The sequence below is a fragment of the Rhododendron vialii genome, chromosome 11a, assembly GCF_030253575.1.
Source record: "Rhododendron vialii isolate Sample 1 chromosome 11a, ASM3025357v1".
Lineage (NCBI taxonomy): Eukaryota > Viridiplantae > Streptophyta > Magnoliopsida > Ericales > Ericaceae > Rhododendron > Rhododendron vialii.
The window spans coordinates 32,271,330-32,293,410 of NC_080567.1; the positions used below are offsets into that span (position 1 = coordinate 32,271,330).

Sequence of the window (22,081 nt, forward strand, 5' to 3'; positions counted from 1 at the left end):
TGAAGTTCAAACCATTGGTGAAACATGAATACTCGCGCGAGTGTATGGGAATGTCGCGCGACGGTTTGCTTGCATGCGGATGAACTCACGCATGCAAGCTGGCTGTTTCTTCGTGCCAAAATCATACACGACGCTGTCTTGATGTATGATCGATGTTTTGAACTTCGTTCTGTTTATTACTCGTCATCTCGCTCATCCATGCTATATATCACATCTTGCAAACTGTTACAGTTTTAATCCCTTAAACTGTTCCCCCGCCCTAAATGGCTAAAAATTGATTAATCAAACAAAATCGTAAACAAACATCTTTCGCAAATGCCTAAGTAGAGACCGATCTCCGGATTGGGCGAGAGGGGTGCCATAAAACCCTTCCCCTCTCGTAACCTGGCTCCCGAACCCAGATATGGTCATGACGGACTGGTTCCTTAACTTTTTCAAATCAAACAGCGCAGCAAGTGCTTCGAAATACGGTTCCTTGGGTGTCGGACCTTCAAACCCGAGTGGCGACTCTGTATTTTGCGAGCGCTTGCTTCCCCGCTCGCGCTCCCTCGATCTGGGCCCTCGCATCTCGGAATCCGGAAATTTCAAGGGCACGCTGCCCACAAATAGACAATGTACCAACTTTTACCAACTAACTTTACCAAATGGACACTTATTAAGGGACAGCCCAAAATGGAATACTGGACTATAATAAAGGGGCGAAGGGAGTATAATAATTGCATTTTTTAAAATTCTTGTCATGGCGGTCGCCGCCATTAGACCTCCGTTGTTCCATCCTTGGTTAGTATGTCAGCTGGCGCAAGTCATTATAGGTCATACATTATAATGATGCAATATTATAGTGTATGGCCATTTATTATAAATTCTCTCACCAAAAGTGCAATCAAAAACTCTTAACCAAAACTCTCTCTTAAATCAAATCTCGCAAAATACTAATTTCCACACAAAAAAAAAAAAAAACATTTACTGGCTTCTTCAATCCAAATGGACGAATCTTCAATCAATCAATCAAACAAATTAATGAAGTGCGGAGTCTTCCAATATTGGATTTGAGCAAAAAAATTCCACACACAATCCTTCTCAAATACGAGAATGACTATGTGTGGGGATAAGCTCATTCAATGTGCATTTGAGACATTTCGTTTGTTTATTTGAGCAGATTTTCAGTGAAGACTTCTGCAGTCAGCTTCAATAACAATGTATGAGGCCCTTGTTTGCCACCAGCTGATAAAGTGGGGACCTATTAATTCAGTGGGAAATGAATTTCGTTCAGTCCTTTTCGATTCCCTCGTTCAACAATAAGTTGATAATATTCTCTCATTAGACACCAAACCATCATTCTCAATTAAATGAAACCAAAAAGAGAGACCAAGACTATTTGAATAGTACACATACATACTTGTCAGCAAGATAATTCCTAGGTCAAGAAATCCTCCCATAGTAACTTCTGATCTGATTCTTAATTCTCGATCTTATGAATGTTATAGCTGGAATGGTCTCGAAAGACAATTTAAGGAATCTATCTCCAACTAATTAATTAAAAGTGGCACGAGACACTGAGATATACGTGATTATAAAAAGTAAGGAATACAGCTGTCTCCAAATAATGTTTTCTAATGAATCTGGCTATATTTGAATCAGATGGATTACTCTTAATCTTGGTTAGCCCATTAGTTTTGGTTGCATAGTCATAGTCGTAGATTTGATTGGGTTCAAGCAAAAGTAAACTAAATTAAGAATACAAGAATATCCACGTGGTTGTGTTCCCGAAGCACTGAAAAATCTCTATGTATATATACATAGAGTTCCCTTCTCCTAAGGACCATCTTAACTTAATAAAATAAGGACATCCCTTTTCCGATAGAATTTCGATGATCCAAGCCGTTCAATGTGTTCAGAACATGATTTTAAGGGTACCCGCGAGAAATTAGCAAAAAAAAATGACCAGAAAATCATCATCCAAGCAGTTTTTGTTTATTTTTTATCGAACGGTTCAAATAAAAACTGCTTGGATGAAGCCCTTCCCGGTCATTTTTTTTGCTGATTCTTTGAGGGTACTCTTAAAATCACGTTCTGAACACATTGAGCGGCTCAGATTATCGAAATTCGAACGGGAAATGGGAGGAATGGAAAGGTCCTTATTTTAGTTAAAATAAGGACCTCCTTATTTGAAAATGACTCTATATATATATATCCTCGTACTAATTAATTTCCTTATGCAGGCTTGAAGACTCATCTTTCTGCATGACTCGATATCCAACCTAATAGAACGACTAATTTGGAGATAGATCTCATCCACTGTTTATTAGCGGGGATTCAATTAAAGTCGAGATAAAGTTCGTAAAGACTGATCCTCAATACAAAAATGCATTGCACTATTAATAGTTATTGGCTCCAAAAAAAATAAAATAACATAACAAAAACTAAACTAAATAATGTTTGTCATTTACACATAGAGTATGAAAAATAACTAATTTTAATTTTGGGCATTGATAATGGCATAATAATTAAATTTCCTTAATTTTTTAGGTTCAGTTGTTTTAGGGTTAGAGTGTGGAATTTTTTTTCTTAATTACACATCATCATTTATATTATTTCACTTTGGTCCATTGAATTTAGTTTTGGAATACTTTTTTGAGTCTCTTTTCTTGAAAAAAAAAATAGAAGATTTATGACCAGAATGTAATAAAAAAATAAGGAAAAAAACCTAGCAGTGACAAGAATATAAAAGCTGGGGATAAAAAAAATTGTCACATATAATAATTGCATTTTTTAAAATTCTTGACGTGGCGGCCACCGCCACTCGACCCCCCTCTGGTTCCATCCTTGCGGGTATCCCACTTGCACAAAATCTTTACCGACTTCGTGGTCCAAGTAAAAACTCTAGTCTAGGTTTTGAATTCCATTTAACCAACTATCCATCTATTACGAAATTAGGACTCATTGACTGTTGAGAGTCTCTGACCCGATTGTATTTTTCATCTCTAATAACTGTCTGGACCCACCATTCGAGTTGATTTAATATACTTTGCTTTGACATCAAGTGGAATTAGGCTCAGCTTCAGAATACCTTCTTAAAAAATAAGTACTTATTTTATATTTTTAAACTCAAAAATAATGTAAATAAAAAATAATTTTTAAAATTTTTTTTGCACCGTACAAAAAATCTCAATGAAATTTATCAAACGAAATTCTTATTGATAGGAAAATCTCGGCCAACCACTCGGATATTTTTTTCGTTCTTTCCCATTCTCAAGAGCCGCGTACGCGTGTCAACCTCCCTCTTCAACTGTGAATACAGAATTAATTATACGCGTGGTTCCATTTCCGTGGTACCCCACAGCAAAATCTCAGCCAAATAAAGTACCACTAGTACTCAACTCCGTCGCCAAAGCTCCCAGCAAAAATTGTAGTACGTACCAATAAAGAAAGAAAAAAGAAATCAGCTCTGAGCAAAAACGAAGCTCTGCTTTCTGCAACTCTGTTCGATCAATGGCTACTTCGGAATCCCAAAATCCCGAACTCATCAAAGGTAGATACGACATTTTCTTGAGCTTCAGGGGCTTAGACACCCGCAAGAAGTTCACCGATCACCTCTACCACGCTCTCACGCGTGAGGGGTTCCGTACATTCAGAGACAACGACGAGATCGAGAGGGGTGAGGATATCGAGCTTGAGTTGTGGGAAGCAATCCGGAATTCGAGGATGTCGGTGATCGTGTTATCGGAAAGCTACGCTAATTCGACGGCCTGCCTGTGTGAACTCCAGGCGATTGTCAAGCTCTATAAGAAGTCGGATCATTTCATTTTGCCTGTGTTTTACGAGGTGGAACCTGAGGAGCTCAAGGAGCAGTCAAAGAATTTGGTGTTCAAAGAAAAGGAAGTGAATGTTGAGAAAGTGAAGGGATGGAGTGCAGCGCTTAACGAGGTTGCGAGCATGGCTGGGATGGTTTCCCGGAAGGAATCTCATGGGTAATTAACTCCTCTTTACTATCGTATGCATTTATAGTTCCTCCGTTTTTTTTTAAATATTCCCTACGAGATTTCGGAATTTTTAAATCTTAAAACAATATATATTTTTAAAACCAAATTAAAGTACTTAATGTGTACTTTAATTTGATGTAATAAAAAAAAAAGAAAAAAAACATATTCCATTAGATTAAAGGGCAATTGTAAGGCCGTGAGTTTGTTGGGATCTCCTAAAAGAGCTTTTTCTCTCTCATAGCATCGCCAACCCAATGTTCTCTATAACTCTATTTAAGAGGATCAAAATAAAGTATTATATTCAAAAAGTGATTTTAGAGGGGTTCACCATTTCTGTTCATTCCAACCATAATCTCTATTTTTTTTTTTATCTTCATTTCAAATTTTATTTCACTTTGAGTCCAATAATTGTGTATTTCAATGTCAACTTTAATTATTTCTCTAATTTTATATTCAAAAAGTGGTTTTGAAGGTTCCTTCATTTTCTTTTCACATACTCCAAATATAAAAGATAAAATCAAAAGTACTACTATCCGTACCAACAGATAGCATACCGACGGCCGCGCCAAGCCGTCTCCAACCACCGGACGGCTTGGATCAACAGTTCGGTGGCCGGAGATGGCCCGGCGCAGCCATCGGTTTGATATTGGTCGGTTCCAGTATCATTTTTGAAAAATCAATTCTCCAAAATGGAGACAAATATGGAGGATGGGTTGGAGTGCATAATTCCTCTAAAATAGAGGAATGAAGCTATGGGAGATTTGGAGTTATGGAGTATGCATTGGAGATGCTCTCAATCCTAGTTAATAAGCTATTCTCACTTATTGAATAAGTAAGTGTATCTTATTAGGTATAAGGGGGCTACTGTTTCAGTGGTATTCTAAGAACAAGCCAAAGATTAAGTCTGCCTTCAATTTTCTTCCGTCATACCTCCAATAATTGGGGACTACATGTGTTATGTTGGTGTTGTTATTGTTGGAGAGTAGCTTATTAGGGCATCTCTAGTGGTGTGGCTATTTTAGTGTTTGTTTTATGACAAAAAGTGTAAAAAATAGGTCCCTATTTTGAATGTTAAGAGTTTATATATTTAGGTCCCACGTGGTGCCCACTCTGCGCATCCGAGTCGTTCATTGCGTTTTTGAATGGCTCGGATTTGGAGAGAAAAAGTGTTGGGATGAGAGGAAAGACAAAGTTTCAATCCAAACCGTCCAAAAGTGTATTGAACGACCCGAATGTGTCAAACGGATACCGTGTGAGATATACCCACCCGGCACCGAAAATTTTCTCCCAATCCTCTCTCTCCCTCTTCTATCTCTTCTCCTCTCTTCATTAGCTTTCCCACCACAGTTATAAAAGCAAGTAATGCACAAGTACATTTTCGGAACCAGAGATGGTGTTGTGCGCGGCAAGCTGTACAGGTGTTGTGCACATCCAGATCGTTGATCTCAATAATCAACAGTTTGGATTGCACAATATTGTGCATTATCTCAACCGTCTAACCGTTCGACAATCCAAATTAACAGTCCGGAGGTGCTCAACAACATCCCCGGATTGACATTTTTGGGTACAGTTAATCACTCTAACAAGTAACAATAGCATTAAGAGGGCAAAAACCGCACGTAATATTAGTTACCTGACTATTCTCTAAAATGCATGTGTTTACCAACCCACTAGAGATGCCGTTAGGTTTTGTTAGGGGACACACCTGGCCACACAATAAGCCAACAAATGGACCTATACAATGTTATTGGGCTTAATGAATTAATTGGTTTTAGGCCCTTAATAGGTATGAGACCAGTCAGATTGGGCAATCAAAGACTCCTACCCATCCCGGCCCAGGCCTCTTGGGCCTTGCCCAAGGGCCGACCCTGCCATATTTAACCAACATTAGCTTCTGAGTATAGTATAGAGAATAGTCCAGCCCTTCTATGATTTTTGTGCCATTTACGATTGAAGGCCTTTTCCTTTGTAGTTTGCAACGTTGGGAGTCCAGGGAAAGTGATGCTACTCTTGATCAAATCCTTCGGTTCATAGGTTTCTTTGACATGCATGACTGTGCATAGGACCTCTTTGTTTGTGGCCTTTTGTATGTTGATGGCATCTACTTGAATCCTCTTTTTTATTATACCCTTACTCTTACTGATAAAAAGAAAGAAAGAAAGAAGAAACGAAGAAATAGAGTACGAAGTTTTGAGTAATCATTTGTTTGGATATTGGCATGGAAATTTTGATTTTTCCTTTCAAATATTTTCTGCTCTTATTGTGCTTCATTTTCCATATATTGAACTTTTAGATATGAAGCCAAGTTCATTGAGGAAATTGTTGGTGAACTCAAAAGCAAGCTACCTGGCAAGCAATTGAGGGTTGGCGATCATCTAGTAAGTATGGATTTGCGAACCAATCTTGTTACTTCATGGCTAAAAGATAGGTCAACCGGGGTTGACATTCTTTTGATATATGGAATGGGTGGAATAGGGAAGACGACAATTGCTAAAGTTGTTTTCAATTCAAACCATGGTAGGTATGATGCTGCTTGTTTTCTCCAAAATATTAGGGAAGTTGCCAAAGGACACAATGGATTAGTTTGTTTACAAAGACAACTTCTTTCAGATATTTTGAGGAAAGAAGAGCGCGAAGTAAACGATGTTGATGATGGATGTAGGAGGATGAAGTATGTGTTAAGAAACAAAAGAGTTCTTCTTGTCCTTGATGATGTGGATCAAACAGACCAACTAGTTGCATTAGCTGGCCAACAAGATTGGTTTTTCCCAGGAAGCAAAATTATCATAACCACTAGGATCGAGAGCATGATGAATGCTGATGAAATTTATGAAGTGTATAGGCCTGGAAAATTATCCCATGATGAATCACTTGAGCTTTTTAGTTGGCATGCTTTTGGACAAAAACACCCCATTCAAGGTCACATGGACTTATCGAAAAGGTTTGTACAACATTGCGATGGACTTCCTCTAGCTCTTAAAGTATTGGGCTCCTCTGTACGACGGAAAAACATAGATATATGGGAAAGTGAGTTACAGAAATTGGAAACAACTTCTTGTAATACAATTCTGGAAAAACTTGAAATAAGTTATGATTCTCTAAAAGATAACCACGATAAAAATCTATTCCTGGACATAGCTTGTTTCTTTGTTGGACAGCATAAAACTGAAACAATCACAATACTAGAAGGATGTGATTATGCTGCACTTGCTGGAATTCATAATCTCGTCGACAGAAATCTCTTGCAAATTGTGAATGAGAAGTTGCAAATGCATGAGTTACTTCAGGACATGGGAAAACAAATTGTTTACCGTGAATCTAATTATCCGGAGAAGCGTAGCAGAATTTGGGGCCCTAAAGAATCCTTCAACATTTTGCAAGAAAAAATTGTAAGAAACATGTTGTTCATGGTTATGTGTATTGATTTTTCACAAGCTTGCTAGTATCTAACTAGTTTTTCTGTGTTTTTATTTTTCTTCTAAGGGTACGAAAAAAATTGAAGGCCTCACACTTGACATTAGCATGTTGAGAAATTCAAACATGGTTGTCTTTGAAGCAAATACATTTGAAAAGATGTATAATCTGAGACTACTCAAGATGACTAGTGTAAAACTCTCTGGGACTTATAAGGCATTTCCCAAAAGATTACGATGGTTGTATTGGCGTGGTTTTCCTTCAAAATCTTTCCCCAATGATTTTCCTCTGGAGAACTTGGTCTCTCTTGACATGCGCTATAGCAACTTGAAACAAGTTTGGAAAGGAGCCAAGGTAAGATAGTCTGTTTTGCTTCTCTTTTTACAGTTCTATAATTATTTCGGTTATTAAATTATGTGAGAAAAGCACCTTTTAAATAATTTTCCTGGCATTATTTTCCTTTTTCGAATAGGTTCTTGGATCGTTGAAAATTTTAAATCTCAGTTACTCCCCAAAACTTGCAAAAACTCCAGATTTCTCGAGACTCCCCAACCTAGAGAAATTGGTTCTCAAAGCTTGTTCAAGTTTGCTCGAGGTCGATGAATCTATTGTAGAACTACAGAGGATTGAGTCACTAAATCTACAAGATTGCAAAAATCTACGAAAGTTTCCAAGAAATATTGGTATGGTAGAATCTCTTGTAGAAATAGATATTTCCGGTTGCTCAAATCTTATGGGGGCAATGGAGGAGCTGGAGAAGATGAAATCATTGCAAGTGCTCAAGGCTAGTGGATTAATGGATATAAATCGTGTCCTTACTATGGAGGTTGTATCACAAGCATCTATTTGGCCTTGGGTTCCAAAACCAAGGGTACAAATGTCATTGGCCACTTTACCAAGGTCTTTGGTACGTTTAAATCTTTCTGATTGCAATCTCACTGATGATGCATTTCCCAGGGATCTTAGTAAGCTCTCCAAGTTGCAGCATTTATTTCTTGCTGGAAATCCATTTTCTAGCCTACCGAACTTCATTAAAGATCTTACAGGGCTCCAAACATTGGATGTAACACGTTGTCCAAAGCTCCAGCAGATTCCATTGTCATCGAGCATCTTAGAGACTCTGGTTGTCAATCAGTGCGATGCATTGGAAAAAATAACATTTGCGACTGGGATCGATATTGGATACCTCGCACATAATCATTGCCGTAATTTAAATCACATTCAGGGCAGTTTCAAGATCTCAACCGTCAGAGAAGTTGATGTGGAACTGCTCCACTGTATTGGCTTCTTCAACTCTATGGCAGATGTTGAGGCTAAACTTAAGAACTCATACTCGGGAATCAAAGGTGACGTGGTTCCCATTCAGGTTCTCTCTCTCTCTCTCTCTCTCTCTCTCTCTCTCTCTCTCATGCATTTATCGGTTGTAACCATAGATTTGATAGATTATCATAAAAAAAAACCCATAGATTTGATCTTTGCAGATGGTGTATAAAAATAATGCATTCCACACATATTTTCCTGGGAGAGAAGTTCCACAGTGGTTTAGCAAGAAGAATGGTGGATCCACCACCATATCATTTACTGCGACCTTACAGACCAGCACAAAGGCTGCACGATGATAGGACCCAAAAAGTGGCCACACGTGACAGACCTCAAATGCGGCTGCACGTGAGGGGGGATGTTAAGGAAATAGAATCCCACATTACTTGGGAGTGGAATGGGTGATCACTTAATAACATCTGGGACTTCTCCACTCATTGCCAATTGGTTTTGAGATGGACATAAAGTTTCCACATGGTATCAGAGCAGGGCCCGTTCCACCCCACATTTTAAAAATTAACAATCCACACCCCACGATGACAGACCAGCAAAAAGGCTGCGCGATGATAGGACCCAAAAGTGGCCACACGTGACAGACCTCAAATGCGGCTGCACGTAAGGGGGGAAGTTAAGGAAATAGAATCCCACATTGCTTGAGAGTGGAATGGGTGATCACTTAATAACATCTGGGACCTCTCCACTCATTGCCAATTGGTTTTGAGATGGATATAAAGTTTCTACATGGTATCAGAGCGGGGCCCGTTCCACCCCACATTTTAAAAATTAACAATCCACACCCCACGATAACAGACCAGCAAAAAGGCTGCACGATGATAGGACCCAAAAAGTGGCCACACGTGACAGACCTCAAATGCGGCTGCACGTGAGGGGGGATGTTAAGGAAATAGAATCCCACATTGCTTGGGAGTGGAATGGGTGATCACTTAATAACATCTGGGACCTCTCCACTCATTGCCAATTGGTTTTGAGATGGATATAAAGTTTCCACATGGTATCAGAGCGGGGCCCGTTCCACCCCACATTTTATAAAATTCACAATCCACACCCCGCGATGACAGACCAACGAAAAGGCTGCATGATGATAGGACCCAAAAGTGGCCACACGTGACAGACCTCAAATGCGGCTGCACGTGAGGGGGGATGTTAAGGAATTGAATCCCACATTGCTTGGGAGTGGAATGGATGATCACTTAATAACATCTGGGACCTCTCCACTCATTGCCAATTGGTTTTGAGATGGATATAAAGTTTCTACATGGTATCAAAGCGGGGCCCGTTCCACCCCACATTTTAAAAATTAACAATCCACACCCCACGATGACAGACCAGCACAAAGGCTGCACGATGATAGGACCCAAAAAGTGGTCACACGTGACAGACCTCAAATGCGGCTGCACGTGAGGGGGGATGTTAAGGAAATAGAATCCCACATTGCTTGGGAGTGGAATGGGTGATCACTTAATAACATCTGGGACTTCTCCACTCATTGCCAATTGGTTTTGAGATGGATATAAAGTTTCTACAATCTCCTCATTTTGGTTTTCGAGGCTTGAATCTTTGTGCAGTGTATGCACTTCCGGGCAGTGGAGAATTATATGCTTCGCTCCTAGAATGTGAAATCAATAACAAGAGCAGTGGCATGAAGGACTACTTCCGGGCATCCATCTGTTGCATTCCGGAAGAAGGTGGAGATATCGTATGGTTATGCTATTGTTCCCAAGCAGATCTGTTTGCAGAGGGAGATGAAGTGGAAGTTTCGTTCAGGATTATTGGTGGACAAATTAAGGAGTGCGGAGTCCACCTTCTGTACTTCGAAGAAGAGGGAGAAGTATTCCAATACGTTAGCACTATACAACATTCATGGGATCAAAGTTTTTCTCCATATAAGCTGAGGTAGGTGCAAACGTTTTCTGCCCTTGTGCTTGTATATGCACTAGCACTTGGGGGCACACCCTCCGTGTGCGCATGTGGAGTGGGAGTGTGGCTGGATAGTTTTTTTCCGGGGGTGAGGTGGGGTGGGTGGTTGAGTTTTAGTTATTTTACTCTTTCGCCTAGATGTAAACTTGGGTTTTGATTAGGACAAAAGTGAAAATCACTTTTGTGACACGGCTTCAAAAACAATCACATAAAAAGCTCCTCTCCCTTTATGTATTAGAATAGATATTAAAAGCAACATCTAGCTAGCTCGTAGTGATGGTTTGGCTTGATATGACTTCAAATATGAGGACTTCAACAACCTGGAAGTTTGCCTAGGTTTCTTATTTTAGAAAGATTACCAAAGAAAATTGAGACCTTTGAGATGCCAATACCATTGGAAATTCTACTTAGATGTTTCTAGTCTTGAACTAACACGTACGAAAATATGTAAATAGTTTAACCTGAATGTTCTTCATGCCTTTTGAAGATGTTGCGCACAAGAAGGACTGAAAACCAAACACCCCCTACCGAAGCTCAACTCTGTTGGAAAAACAATAAACTTGTTTTATTTTGAGAGTTGTTAGTTGGTTATAACTTTTCATATTTGTTAGTGGGAGTTTTTTTTCAGTAATTGTGAGCAATTGAAATGCATGATAATTAGAAGTAATAAGTTTCATTTTGTTATTCCTAGAATATGCATGTGATTTAGTCTTTCGAAGTATGAGTGATATGATATTCCAAGTACTCTTCTCCCATTTATATTGTCTTCTTCTATTTTGTGAAGTGTGTACGTATGTGTCCGTGCGCGCCCTCTTGCCTCCATCAAACTCAACTCCCACTCACTCTCTGGCTCGCTCTCCCGTGAGTCACTTCTTCACTCTCACCGCGCCTTTATCTTTGGCCAACACCTATACACACTACAATTACATTTACAAATAGGCACAAAGGGGAGCCTAGTATCCAACGGAAATAAGATTAAGGCACACAGCTCTGTTGCTTCTGTTCTCTGGGCTGGAATTGCAGGCTTGCAGCCACCCATCTGGTCCATTAATTTAGACTCACAGAAGATATGTTGCGGACATTTACCATTGGTTAGTTATTATTGTATGCAGAATTTCCACAGAGGAAGCGAGGATTGAGGAGAATACAGATGGGGGTGACTGACGACTTTTTTTTTTTAAGGTGACTGACGACTTGCTCCAATGATGCATCGAGCTGCCAAAAACTTTGGACATTCTGATCACTTACTAATTAAGCCACTGAATCTCGAGGTTTTGTGGGCAATGACCTCTGGAATTTTGATGCATGAAATGAGAGAAGTTTGGGTACATCAACACCTACCTACCTTCACAAAGAGCCTAGCTATGGGACAATTTCTAAGCACATGGGTGGCATTCCTTTGTGGAGTTACAAGTTGTATTGGAAAATATGAATAATTGTCTTCAATAAGCTGTCGGTGCATGGAAGAGATATTTGGGTTGGTCAATGCTTGTCATACCTATTGGGTGTTAGGTTTTACCCACATAGAGGTCTTGAGAAGTTGCTTTCAAAAGCTTATCAAAATTCAGAACCTTGCTTGGTTTGAAAGTCGTGGCTCAAATACACCCGAAAGAAGCAGAAAATTTAAGACTGTTGGAACCATTGGTAGCCCTAAAAAAAGCCAGCAAAATTCCTCTGAGCTCATATCTATTTAACAGTAGTAGCTGAAGAACTTCCATTACAAAACTGAATATGGTGGAAACATGAATCACGATGAATTGCAGGATAGAAATGGTTTAGTTGACAATTGATATCTGATATCCTCTCTCTAAATACAACTACAATGAGTCAAGCACTATTCGAGCATTCACAACTACCGAGGAATTTTCCACAATTCTACGCGATCTCAAAATGAATTCGCCCTGTCAAGGTACAAAGTCTCCAAAAAAACAACACTCGATCAGAAGAAATGAACCTACACAACGCCAATTTAAAGATTATAATGCCTTAAGTTCGAGGAGTCCAAAGACAATACAAGCTAGGTACTCCCAATGTTAAAGAGAGTTTACTGAACTGAATGTCATGGAACCAAGTCAGAAATAGAGCTTAGTTTTATCTTTAAACAACAATGGTGACCACTTCAGCACCACAATTGTATGATGGCTGCCTACTACCTGGCTTTGTTAGAGAAATCGAATGCACAAAATATCATCATAGTCAGATGATAATCGACTGTCTGGTTTCAGAGGGTTATAGCAAATCAAATTTGAAAAAAAATAAGAATTGGGAAAATGGGTTCATAGCAATTATATTGTCCTACTTATTTAGTACAAAATATCAGGTAAACCATCAAGAAAGAGAGAATCTTTCATTTGGTGATGACAATACCAGGAGTAAGAAACTGGTACGGGTCTTGCACACAGGCCCCAAATTTATTTTTCATTAGGCAAATTAAGGAATGAAGAAATCAAGGGAACCAACAGAAACTCCTAAAGCAGATGCCGTAGCTGAAGCTAATAAATCATGACATCGATTATAGGAAACAAGAGTAACAAGAAACTTGCACACGAACTGCATAGAGTTAACTGTAGTTAGCTAGTTTATCTTCTGATCACTACAGTTATAGCATCGACTAAGGAAGAAAATTAGCATTAAGCTGGGAAGTGAGAACAGTATGGGGAAGCAGTTAAAAATTAAAAGCACGGGCGGCCATGTTTTTGGCAACAAAAATACTCCGGTGAAAAAGAGATAATGTTACGAGTAATAAAACTGAATATTCTGAGATACAAAGTTGGAGATGTGATCGAACCAGGCCCATAACTGATTAATTTTCTTAGAGAAGAATAGAAGATGGTTCCAGGCCTCAATTAATCTAATATTGTGGACAAGTCAGGCTCATCTTGCATTAGTTCGAACAACTTACGAGTAGATCACATCGAATTGGAACACATATCCACATACAATTACCAACCTTGGCTAAGCAAATTGAACTACCCTTTCTCCATTCTCTGCCAATCAGAACATGAAAAATCTACGAGAGGATCGCATTATGACACTGATGTTACGACACATGGAAAAGTATTGGTGGTAAATTCGGTCAGATATCGCATTATCTCATAGTTAAAGCAGGACTTTACCCCTTCTTCACTTTCATCTTCTTAAGTACCGAAGGGGAACTCATGAACAACGCACCTCTGTATTTTAGTCGGTCAACTACAGCTTTGCATCAGCAGAAAGCATGTCTAATAATCTGTAAAAAAAATGTAATACCATTCCGCCTTCCGGTAAAGAAAAATAATTCAATCTCCCAGCGTCGTATGCCACTAATAAATGAACACCAGTTCAGTACACTGATGTTTGACACAAGCAGTGAACATTTTTTCTGATCGGCTACAAGCAGTGAACATTAAGACTCGCGCAAAATTTGTAGTCTGAAAGGAATGCACCAGGCGAAATGTTTTTATCGCCGCTGCTACCATGGTATATGACACAACTTTCGCCTTAGAGAGTGCAAGACAAGCTGAGAAGAGATAGAACTTACCAAAGTGGGAAAAATTTCAGTGCCGGGTGGGTATCGCGTGGTGCCCACTCGGCACATTCTAGATGTCCATTGCATTTTTGGACGGCTCAGATTTGGAGAGAAAAAAATGAGAGAGAAAGTGTTGGGTGAGAGGAGAGATAGGGTTTCAATCCGAGCCGTCCAAAAGTGTATTGGACGGCCTGGATGTGTCGAGCGGATACCACGTGGGATATACCCACCCGGCACCGAAAAATTTCTAGACCGAAGTGCACGCTAACGAACCTTCCGAGGAAGTCATTGGCCATTACCTACGAGTCTTCCCCCTCGGTTATTGGTGGGTCCGCAAAACAGCGTGATTTATTCCCACCACACTTGTGTATACATGCACACTTGTAAAGGGAATTGGATCTCTACGTAGATGCTATAAATACAGTCCCTTGAGCCAGTCCACTACTCATCTCATCGTTGAAGCTCTGCATTTTCTTCAATCAATGGCTACTTCAGAATCCCAAAATTCCTCCTCCTCCTCCTTCTCCTCCTCCGAATTCAAAGGTAGATACGACATTTTCTTGAGCTTTAGGGGCTCAGACACCGCAAAAAGTTCACCGATCACCTCTACCACGCTATGAAGCGCGAGGGGTTCCAGACATTCAGAGATGACGATGAGATCGACAGGGGTGATGTTATCAAACCCGAGTTGCAGAAGGCAATCGCGAATTCCAGGACGTCGGTGATCGTGTTATCAAAGAACTACACCAATTCCACGGCGTGCCTGCTTGAAGTCAAGACGATTCTCAAGCAATGTAAGAAGTCCAATCACTTTGTTTTGCCTGTGTTTTATGAGGTGGATCCGGAGGAAATTAAGGAGCAAGCCGAAAATCTCGATTTCGGGAAAAAGAGAGTGACGGTTGAGCAAGTGAAGGGATGGAGTGCCGCGCTTAAAGAGGTTGCAAGCATGGCTGGGATGGTTTCCCAAAATCAATCTAACGGGTAATTTAGAGATTATCTCTCCCTTTTACTATCGTATACAAAGTTGATGAATGTAGTCATTCGTTATGTTTTAGTTTTACTTTTATACGTGCTTCTATGCTAAGAACTTAATTCTTGCCATATCGATCTTTTCCCAATATATCCTCGTGGCATCTATATGAGTATTGTTTTGTCTCATTTCCTATCCTATGAAGCAGCACAGACACCACATCAGAGGATTATCGGTATCTGTTGCGGCGACGCCTCCACTCTTCCAACAGTCCCCGGACACTTGTCCAATACTCTAGCCGAGCAAAAAAAAAAAAAAAACTTGTCCAATACTCAAGACCACGCTCAGTACACTCGCGAGTAGGGGTGTGCGCGCATGTGTCTGTCCATATCGGGTGTGCAAGTGTCCGTCCAAATCGGGTTCGACAACCGAACCGATGTCGCCGGGTTCTCAAAAATTTCTACGCGTGGACGACGAAGATATTTTATTAATTTGAACAGAATGAGTGTAATCTCTGATTAATTTTTGAATCAAAAAAAACTAATCCTCTGGTTCTTTCTCTTCAATGATTTTGAGCCAGGGGATGCATATTCTCGATTGAACGGCGAGATTTTGAGGGACAGACTTATCCTTTCTTGTATAATTATCCTTTCTTCCTATTTTGTATTTAAGAAAGATAATTTTCTATGAGGAGATATAATTTTTATATCACCAGGCCACTTAATCTAATTGGACAGACTTAATAATTAAAACTTTCATTATTTTCGCACAAGACACCATGTGATAGGGCCATGCATATGTGGCTTTTATGTTTGACCTATAGACACCTAGCAATATGTAGCTTTTCCTCTCTCTATTTTCCCTTCTCCTCTCTTCTCCCCCTTCTATGATTTGTCTCAACAAGGGGATTCAGAAAAGTAAAATTTTATAATTAAAACTCAAATTTTTTTCGAATAAAAATGAAGCAATTAGAGGCTAAAACAACATTTTAAAAAATCAAGTTTTTACTTTTTTTTTTCCATTTCCAAACAGTAACGTAACTTCGACGAGGAATCAGAGGTCGCATCAGAGAATTGTTTGAAAGGCGATGATTGCACCGATTGTACAATGGGTTGGGTCAAATATAGGTCAAGTCATACCCGACCCGACCCATTTTCCCTTTTCTCCCCGGCATACAACAAGGAAACAAACACACAACAAAACACCCCCCCACCACCACCCCCCCCCCCCCCCGTTTTTTTCCCTTCTTGGTTCCTCAGAAAGCAAATGAGAAAAATAACAGTTTGAAGATTTTATTGTTTTGATCCAGTAATGCATTTTACGGGCTGAAGAATACTAGAAAGTTTCTAAGCTGTAGGATCAACGTCCATACTTTGTTAGAACTGAATTTTGCTTTCGGTTGTATTTTTTTCCTTGCATTTAACGGAGCCAAGATAGGTTGCTTAATCTTTTTTTTACGTCCGGGCATAATTTTTTGAATTTCTTTGCAACATATTAAAGAGCTCATGAAGTACTTTAATTTGGTGTAACGAAACTTTAAAAATGATGCTTGCAAGTACTTTTTTTTCAATCCAAAAATTGCACGACTTTTCGATGAGGCAGGCAATTGGGGACGGAGGAAGTAGTATATAACCGGTGAATTTGAGTCGAACCTTCGAATTAATAATTCAATTTCGATTGAACTTTCCTACTCAATTTTTGCACATACGCTTTTTGAGCTGTAGCAAAAAGTAGCATTGTGTAACCAAAATACCACTTGTGGAACTAATTTTCCACCATTTGTCCAAAAAAATCAATTGATATTATGCAGGATTTGAATTAAATTTTTCACGAACTAAACTTTACTAGCATTATTTTGGAAACAACGACAGGAAGTCAACTCGAAGAAAACAATAATATGAGGGGAGTATGTTGAAAACGGTTGCTCTCCCTCTCTCTAGAGAAATGTGTACAAATGGTTGTGCGTACGTAGAGTTACAGATCGAACAACAGAAAATGCGACAGCAACGAGGAAGAAGATAGAAAAATACTATGAGAGTTTGGTTCTTTTAGAGCATCTCCAGCCTTGACCCATTTTAAGACTCAAATTTAAAAATGGGGCAAAAAACACAAAAATATCTCTCCAATCTTTGACCCAAACCCTTCCCCATTTTGAATTTTACTCATTTTTTTGCCTAAATCTGAGACAACTTTTGCCTTGACCCATTTCTCCAACGGCTAGCTAGAGAGAGAGAGAAAGAGAGAGATGCATAAAATTTGGGTTTGATGGTTGGAGATGTGTCTACCCAAAATGGGTTTTTACCCAAAATTTGACTCAAATTTGAGGAAAAATATGGGTGAAGGCTGGAGATGCTCTTAAGTCCAATTCATATTTGACCCATTTTCAAATATGGGTTTATATGGGTTGAACCCAAATCAAACCATTATAAAATATGGGCGGGTTGGGTTGGGTTATAAATGGGTGGGGTTGGGCGGGTTTAAAAAATATGGGTTGAGATTGCCACCTCTACCTAGCAACAATAGATTGTATTCTCGCTTCTCTTCTCTCGACTTTCTATGGTTTGTTTTGTATTTTATTTATTTATTTAGGTTTTGAGGGAGATTTTAGGGGTAATAAGCGAAGAGAGATAGAGAAATATGTGAAATAATTGAAGGGAAAATTTATTGAGAACCGTGCTTAAAGAAAGGGGGGTGGTTTAGAAAACCTAAATCGAAAATTCGAGCCAATTTACGCGCACACCTAAACTAATTAGTGGGGGACCATCTCACCGTCAAGTAGTGCAGTCACATTTAAAGCAGACTGTATGAGACATAAAAGGGCGTGTTCCATAAGATTAAAGGACACGTGAAAGGCACGAGCTGGTCTGGATCTCCTATAAGAGGTTTTAGTCCAAGTTATAGTTAATGAGCTACTGTCCCGTGTTCAACCTAACGTTAAAACCTTTATGACCTTTCCGAGTTTATTGTAGTTATTTGTGCCATTTACTGTCATGCATAACTCTCCCCAGAAAGATCCACCATTCATGCACATTGAACCCTCAAAAGGAATTTTGATGGTGTGGAAAGTAGTTAGAAATGAAAGCCTTTACCATTGTAGTTTGCAACGTTGGGAGTGCAGGGAAAGTGATGTGACTCATGATCAAATCCTTCGGTTCATAGTTTTTGATGTGCGTGGCTGTGCATAGAACGTCTTTGTGTTAGAACCACGGGTCACGCTCTCTTTGTGTTGGCAAATTCCACAACAAAACACACATTTATTTGTATCCCTATTTATCTAGTTGTATTTATTTTTTATTTAATTCTAGAGTATTTGTTTAGGAAGGAGAAGGAAATCAAATCTTTTGTAATTGAGAGGTTGAGTTTTTAGGAAACAAAGTGGAAGCAAATCAAGAAAATCAAGGTGAGGCAAATCATGGGGAATAAAAGGCTATTAGAGTTGGCGCCTCCTTATATATACAACCTCCCTATATCACATTTTGCACGGGAGATTACAGAGCATCTTCAGATCATATTTTATGACTTAGAGATATTAAAAGGAGGGTGTTGCTCGTGGGTCTTGGAGCGTGATTGAGGTTTATTGACCGTGGGATTCAATGATAACTCCAAGAAGTTTTGTCATCTAAATCCTCAACTAATTGAGTCATCTTCTGGTGGATTTTTGGAAGCATCTTGGAAGGCTTATGGATTCAAGACAGTGGCAGTCAAGCACTGAGTGTGGTGAACGTGGATTCGGCAAGTAAGTCTTAGAACGATTTGTGAGGATTCAGAATCATAGGGCAAGACTTACTTGCCCTAAGTTTTAGATTAATTACCGCGCCTAGCAATTACCGAATGATGGTTTCCATGTGCAGCAAATCCTTACCATGTCCAGCAAGTGTTTCCATGAGCACCAATTTCTTTCCTCACGAGAACAATTCTTTCCTTTTCTACCTGTACGAAGAAACACTCACTCTCAATTACACAATATTGATTTCTTTCCACTTCCTAAACAGACACTCTAGAAACAAAAATAAATAAAATACAATTCGATAAATGGGGATACAAATAAATGTGTTTTTGTCTTGGAATTTGCCAACACAAAGAGACCGTGACCCGTGGTCCTAACAGTTTGAGAAGCTCTTTAGTTAGAAATAAAAGCCTTTTCCCTTTTAGTTTGCAAAGTTGGGAGTCCAAGGAAAGTGATGCTACTCTTGATCAAATCCTTCAATTCATAGGTTTCTTTGACATGCATGACTGTACATATGGCCTCTTTTTTTGTGGCCTTTGTTTTGTATGTGGGTGGCATCTACTTGATTCCTTCTTTTTAATGTACCCGTACTCTTACTAATTAAAAATAGAAAATTAGAATTAGCATAAGACATTTGAGTAATCATTTCTATAGATATCTGCATGGAAATTTTATTTTTCCTTTCAAATCTTTTTTGATCTTACTCCATTTTCCATATATTGAACTTTTAGGAATGAAGCAGATTTCATTGAGGAAATTGTTGGTGAACTCAGAAGCAAGGTAGTTGGCAACCACCTGAGGGTTGGTGACCATCTAGTAAGTATGGATTCGCGAACCAATCGAGTTACTTCGTGGCTAAAAGACAAGTCCACCAGGGTTGGCATTCTTTTGATATGTGGAATGGGTGGAATAGGGAAGACGACGATTGCTAAAGTTGTTTTCAATTCAAACCATGGTAAATTTGACGCTGCCTGTTTTCTTCAAAATATCAGTGAAGTTGCCAAAGAAAATAATGGATTAGTTCGTTTGCAAAGGCAAGTTCTTTCAGATATTTTAAAGACAGAAAAGCGCAAAGTAAACGATGTTGATGATGGATGTAGGAGGATTAAGTATGCATTGAGTAACAAAAGAGTTCTTCTTGTACTTGATGATGTGGATCAAATGGACCAACTATTTGCATTAGCTGGCCACCAAAATTGGTTTTTCCCAGGAAGCAAAATTATCATAACCACTAGGATCGAGAGCATGATGAATGCTGATGAAATTTATGAAGTGTATAGGCCTAAAAAATTAACCAATGATGAATCACTTGAGCTTTTCAGTTGGCATGCTTTTGGAAAAAAATACCCCATTCAAGGTCACATGGACTTATCAAGAAGGTTTGTGCAATATTGCGATGGGCTTCCTCTAGCTCTTCAAGTATTGGGCTCTTCTATACGACAAAAAAGGATAGATGTATGGGAAAGTGAGTTACAGAAATTGGAGGCAACTTCTGATTTCACTATTCTGGAAAAACTTGAAATAAGTTACAACTATCTAAAAGATAACCACGATAAAAATCTATTCCTGGACATAGCTTGTTTCTTTGTTGGAAAGAAGAAAAAAGAAACGATCACAATACTAGAAAGTTGTGATTATTTTGCACTTGCCGGAATTCAAAATCTTGTCGACAGAAATCTCTTAACAATTGAGGATGAGAAGCTTCAAATGCATCAGTTACTTCAAGACATGGGAAAACACATTGCTTGCCGTGAATCTGATTATCCTGAGGAACGTAGCAGAATTTGGCGCTCTAAGGAGTCCTTCGACATTTTGTTAGAAAAAATTGTAAAAAACATGCTTCTCATGTTGATGTGTACTGATTTTGCCCATTCTTGCTGGTTTCTAACTATTTTTCTTTCTTTTCAATTTTCTATCAAGGGTACGAATAAAGTTAAAGGCCTCGCACTTGACATGAACATGTTGAGAAATTCAAACATGGTTGTCTTTGAAGCAAATACATTTGAAAAAATGTATAATTTGAGACTACTCAAGCTGAGTGGTGTACAACTATCTGGAACATACAAGGCATTTCCCAAGAGATTACGATGGTTGTATTGGCGTGATTTTCCTTCAGCATCTTTCCCCAATGATTTTCCTCTGGAGAACTTGGTCTCTCTTGACATGCGGTATAGCAACTTGAAACAACTTTGGAATGGAACTAAGGTAAGATACTCTGTTTTGCTTCTCTTTTTAAGATTTTATACCGATTTTGGTTATTAAGTTGTGGGAGCAGAGCACCTTTTAAACTTGTCTGGCATTATGTTTCTTTTCCGAATAGGTTCTTGGATCAATGAAAATTTTAAATCTCAGTCACTCCCCAAAATTGGTGAAAACTCCAGATTTCTCGAGAATCCCCAACCTAGAGAAATTGGTTCTCAAAGCTTGTCCAAGTTTGTTTGAGGTCCATGAATCCATCGTAGAACTACAAAGGATAGAGTCACTGAATCTACAAGATTGCAAAAATCTGAGAAAGCTTCCAAAAAATATTGGTATGGTAGAATCGCTTGTGGAAATAGATATTTCCAGCTGCTCAAATCTTATGGGGGCAATGGAGGAGCTGGAGAAGATGAAATCATTGCAAGTGCTCAAGGCTAGTGGATTAATGGATATAAATCGTGTCCTTACTGTGGAGGTTGTATCACAAGCATCTATTTGGCCTTGGGTTCCAAAACCAAGGGTACAAATGTCATTGGCCTCTTTACCAAGCTCTTTGGTCCGTTTAAATCTTTCTACTTGCAATCTAACCGATGATGCGTTTCCCAGGGATCTTATGCTCTCCAAGTTGCAGCATTTATCTCTAGATGGAAATCCAATTTCTAGCCTACCAAACTTTATTAAAGATCATAAAAGTCTCCAAATCTTGTTTTTAAGAAATTGTTCAAAGCTCCAGCAGATTCTATGGCCATCGACCAGCTTAGACACTCTGGTTGTCAATCATGGCAATGCATTGGAAAAAGTAACATTTGAGACGGGATTCAGTTTTGGATACCTCACACGTCTTTACTGCCGTAAATTAAATCACATTCAGGGAAATTTCAAGGTCTCACCCGTCAGAGAAGTTGATGTGGAACTGCTCAACAGTATTGGCTTCTTCAACTTGGACTCTATGGCACATGTTGAGGCTAAACTTGTGAATCACTATTCGGGAATGCACGGTGACGTGGTTCCCATTCAGGTTC

General features: G+C 39.1%; 2 protein-coding genes across 2 annotated transcripts in view; both read left to right on the forward strand.

Annotated features, from left to right (window-relative positions):
- The first annotated feature begins 3,492 nt into the window (after positions 1 to 3,492).
- LOC131307121 (disease resistance protein RPV1-like) overlaps positions 3,493 to 22,081 on the forward strand; it is a 42,515-nt gene continuing 23,926 nt past the window's right edge. The window contains exons 1-4 of the mRNA XM_058333531.1: positions 3,493 to 3,971; positions 6,277 to 7,372; positions 7,467 to 7,751; positions 21,181 to 22,077. Coding sequence (XP_058189514.1) covers positions 3,493 to 3,971; positions 6,277 to 7,372; positions 7,467 to 7,751; positions 21,181 to 22,077 — 2,757 coding nt within the window. The remainder of the gene's footprint in view (positions 3,972 to 6,276; positions 7,373 to 7,466; positions 7,752 to 21,180; positions 22,078 to 22,081) is intronic.
- The window catches only part of LOC131307850 (disease resistance protein RPV1-like), a 29,750-nt gene continuing 22,671 nt past the window's right edge, over positions 15,003 to 22,081 (forward strand). The window contains exon 1 of the mRNA XM_058334570.1: positions 15,003 to 15,144. The gene's annotated coding sequence lies outside the window, so the exon portion shown is untranslated. The remainder of the gene's footprint in view (positions 15,145 to 22,081) is intronic.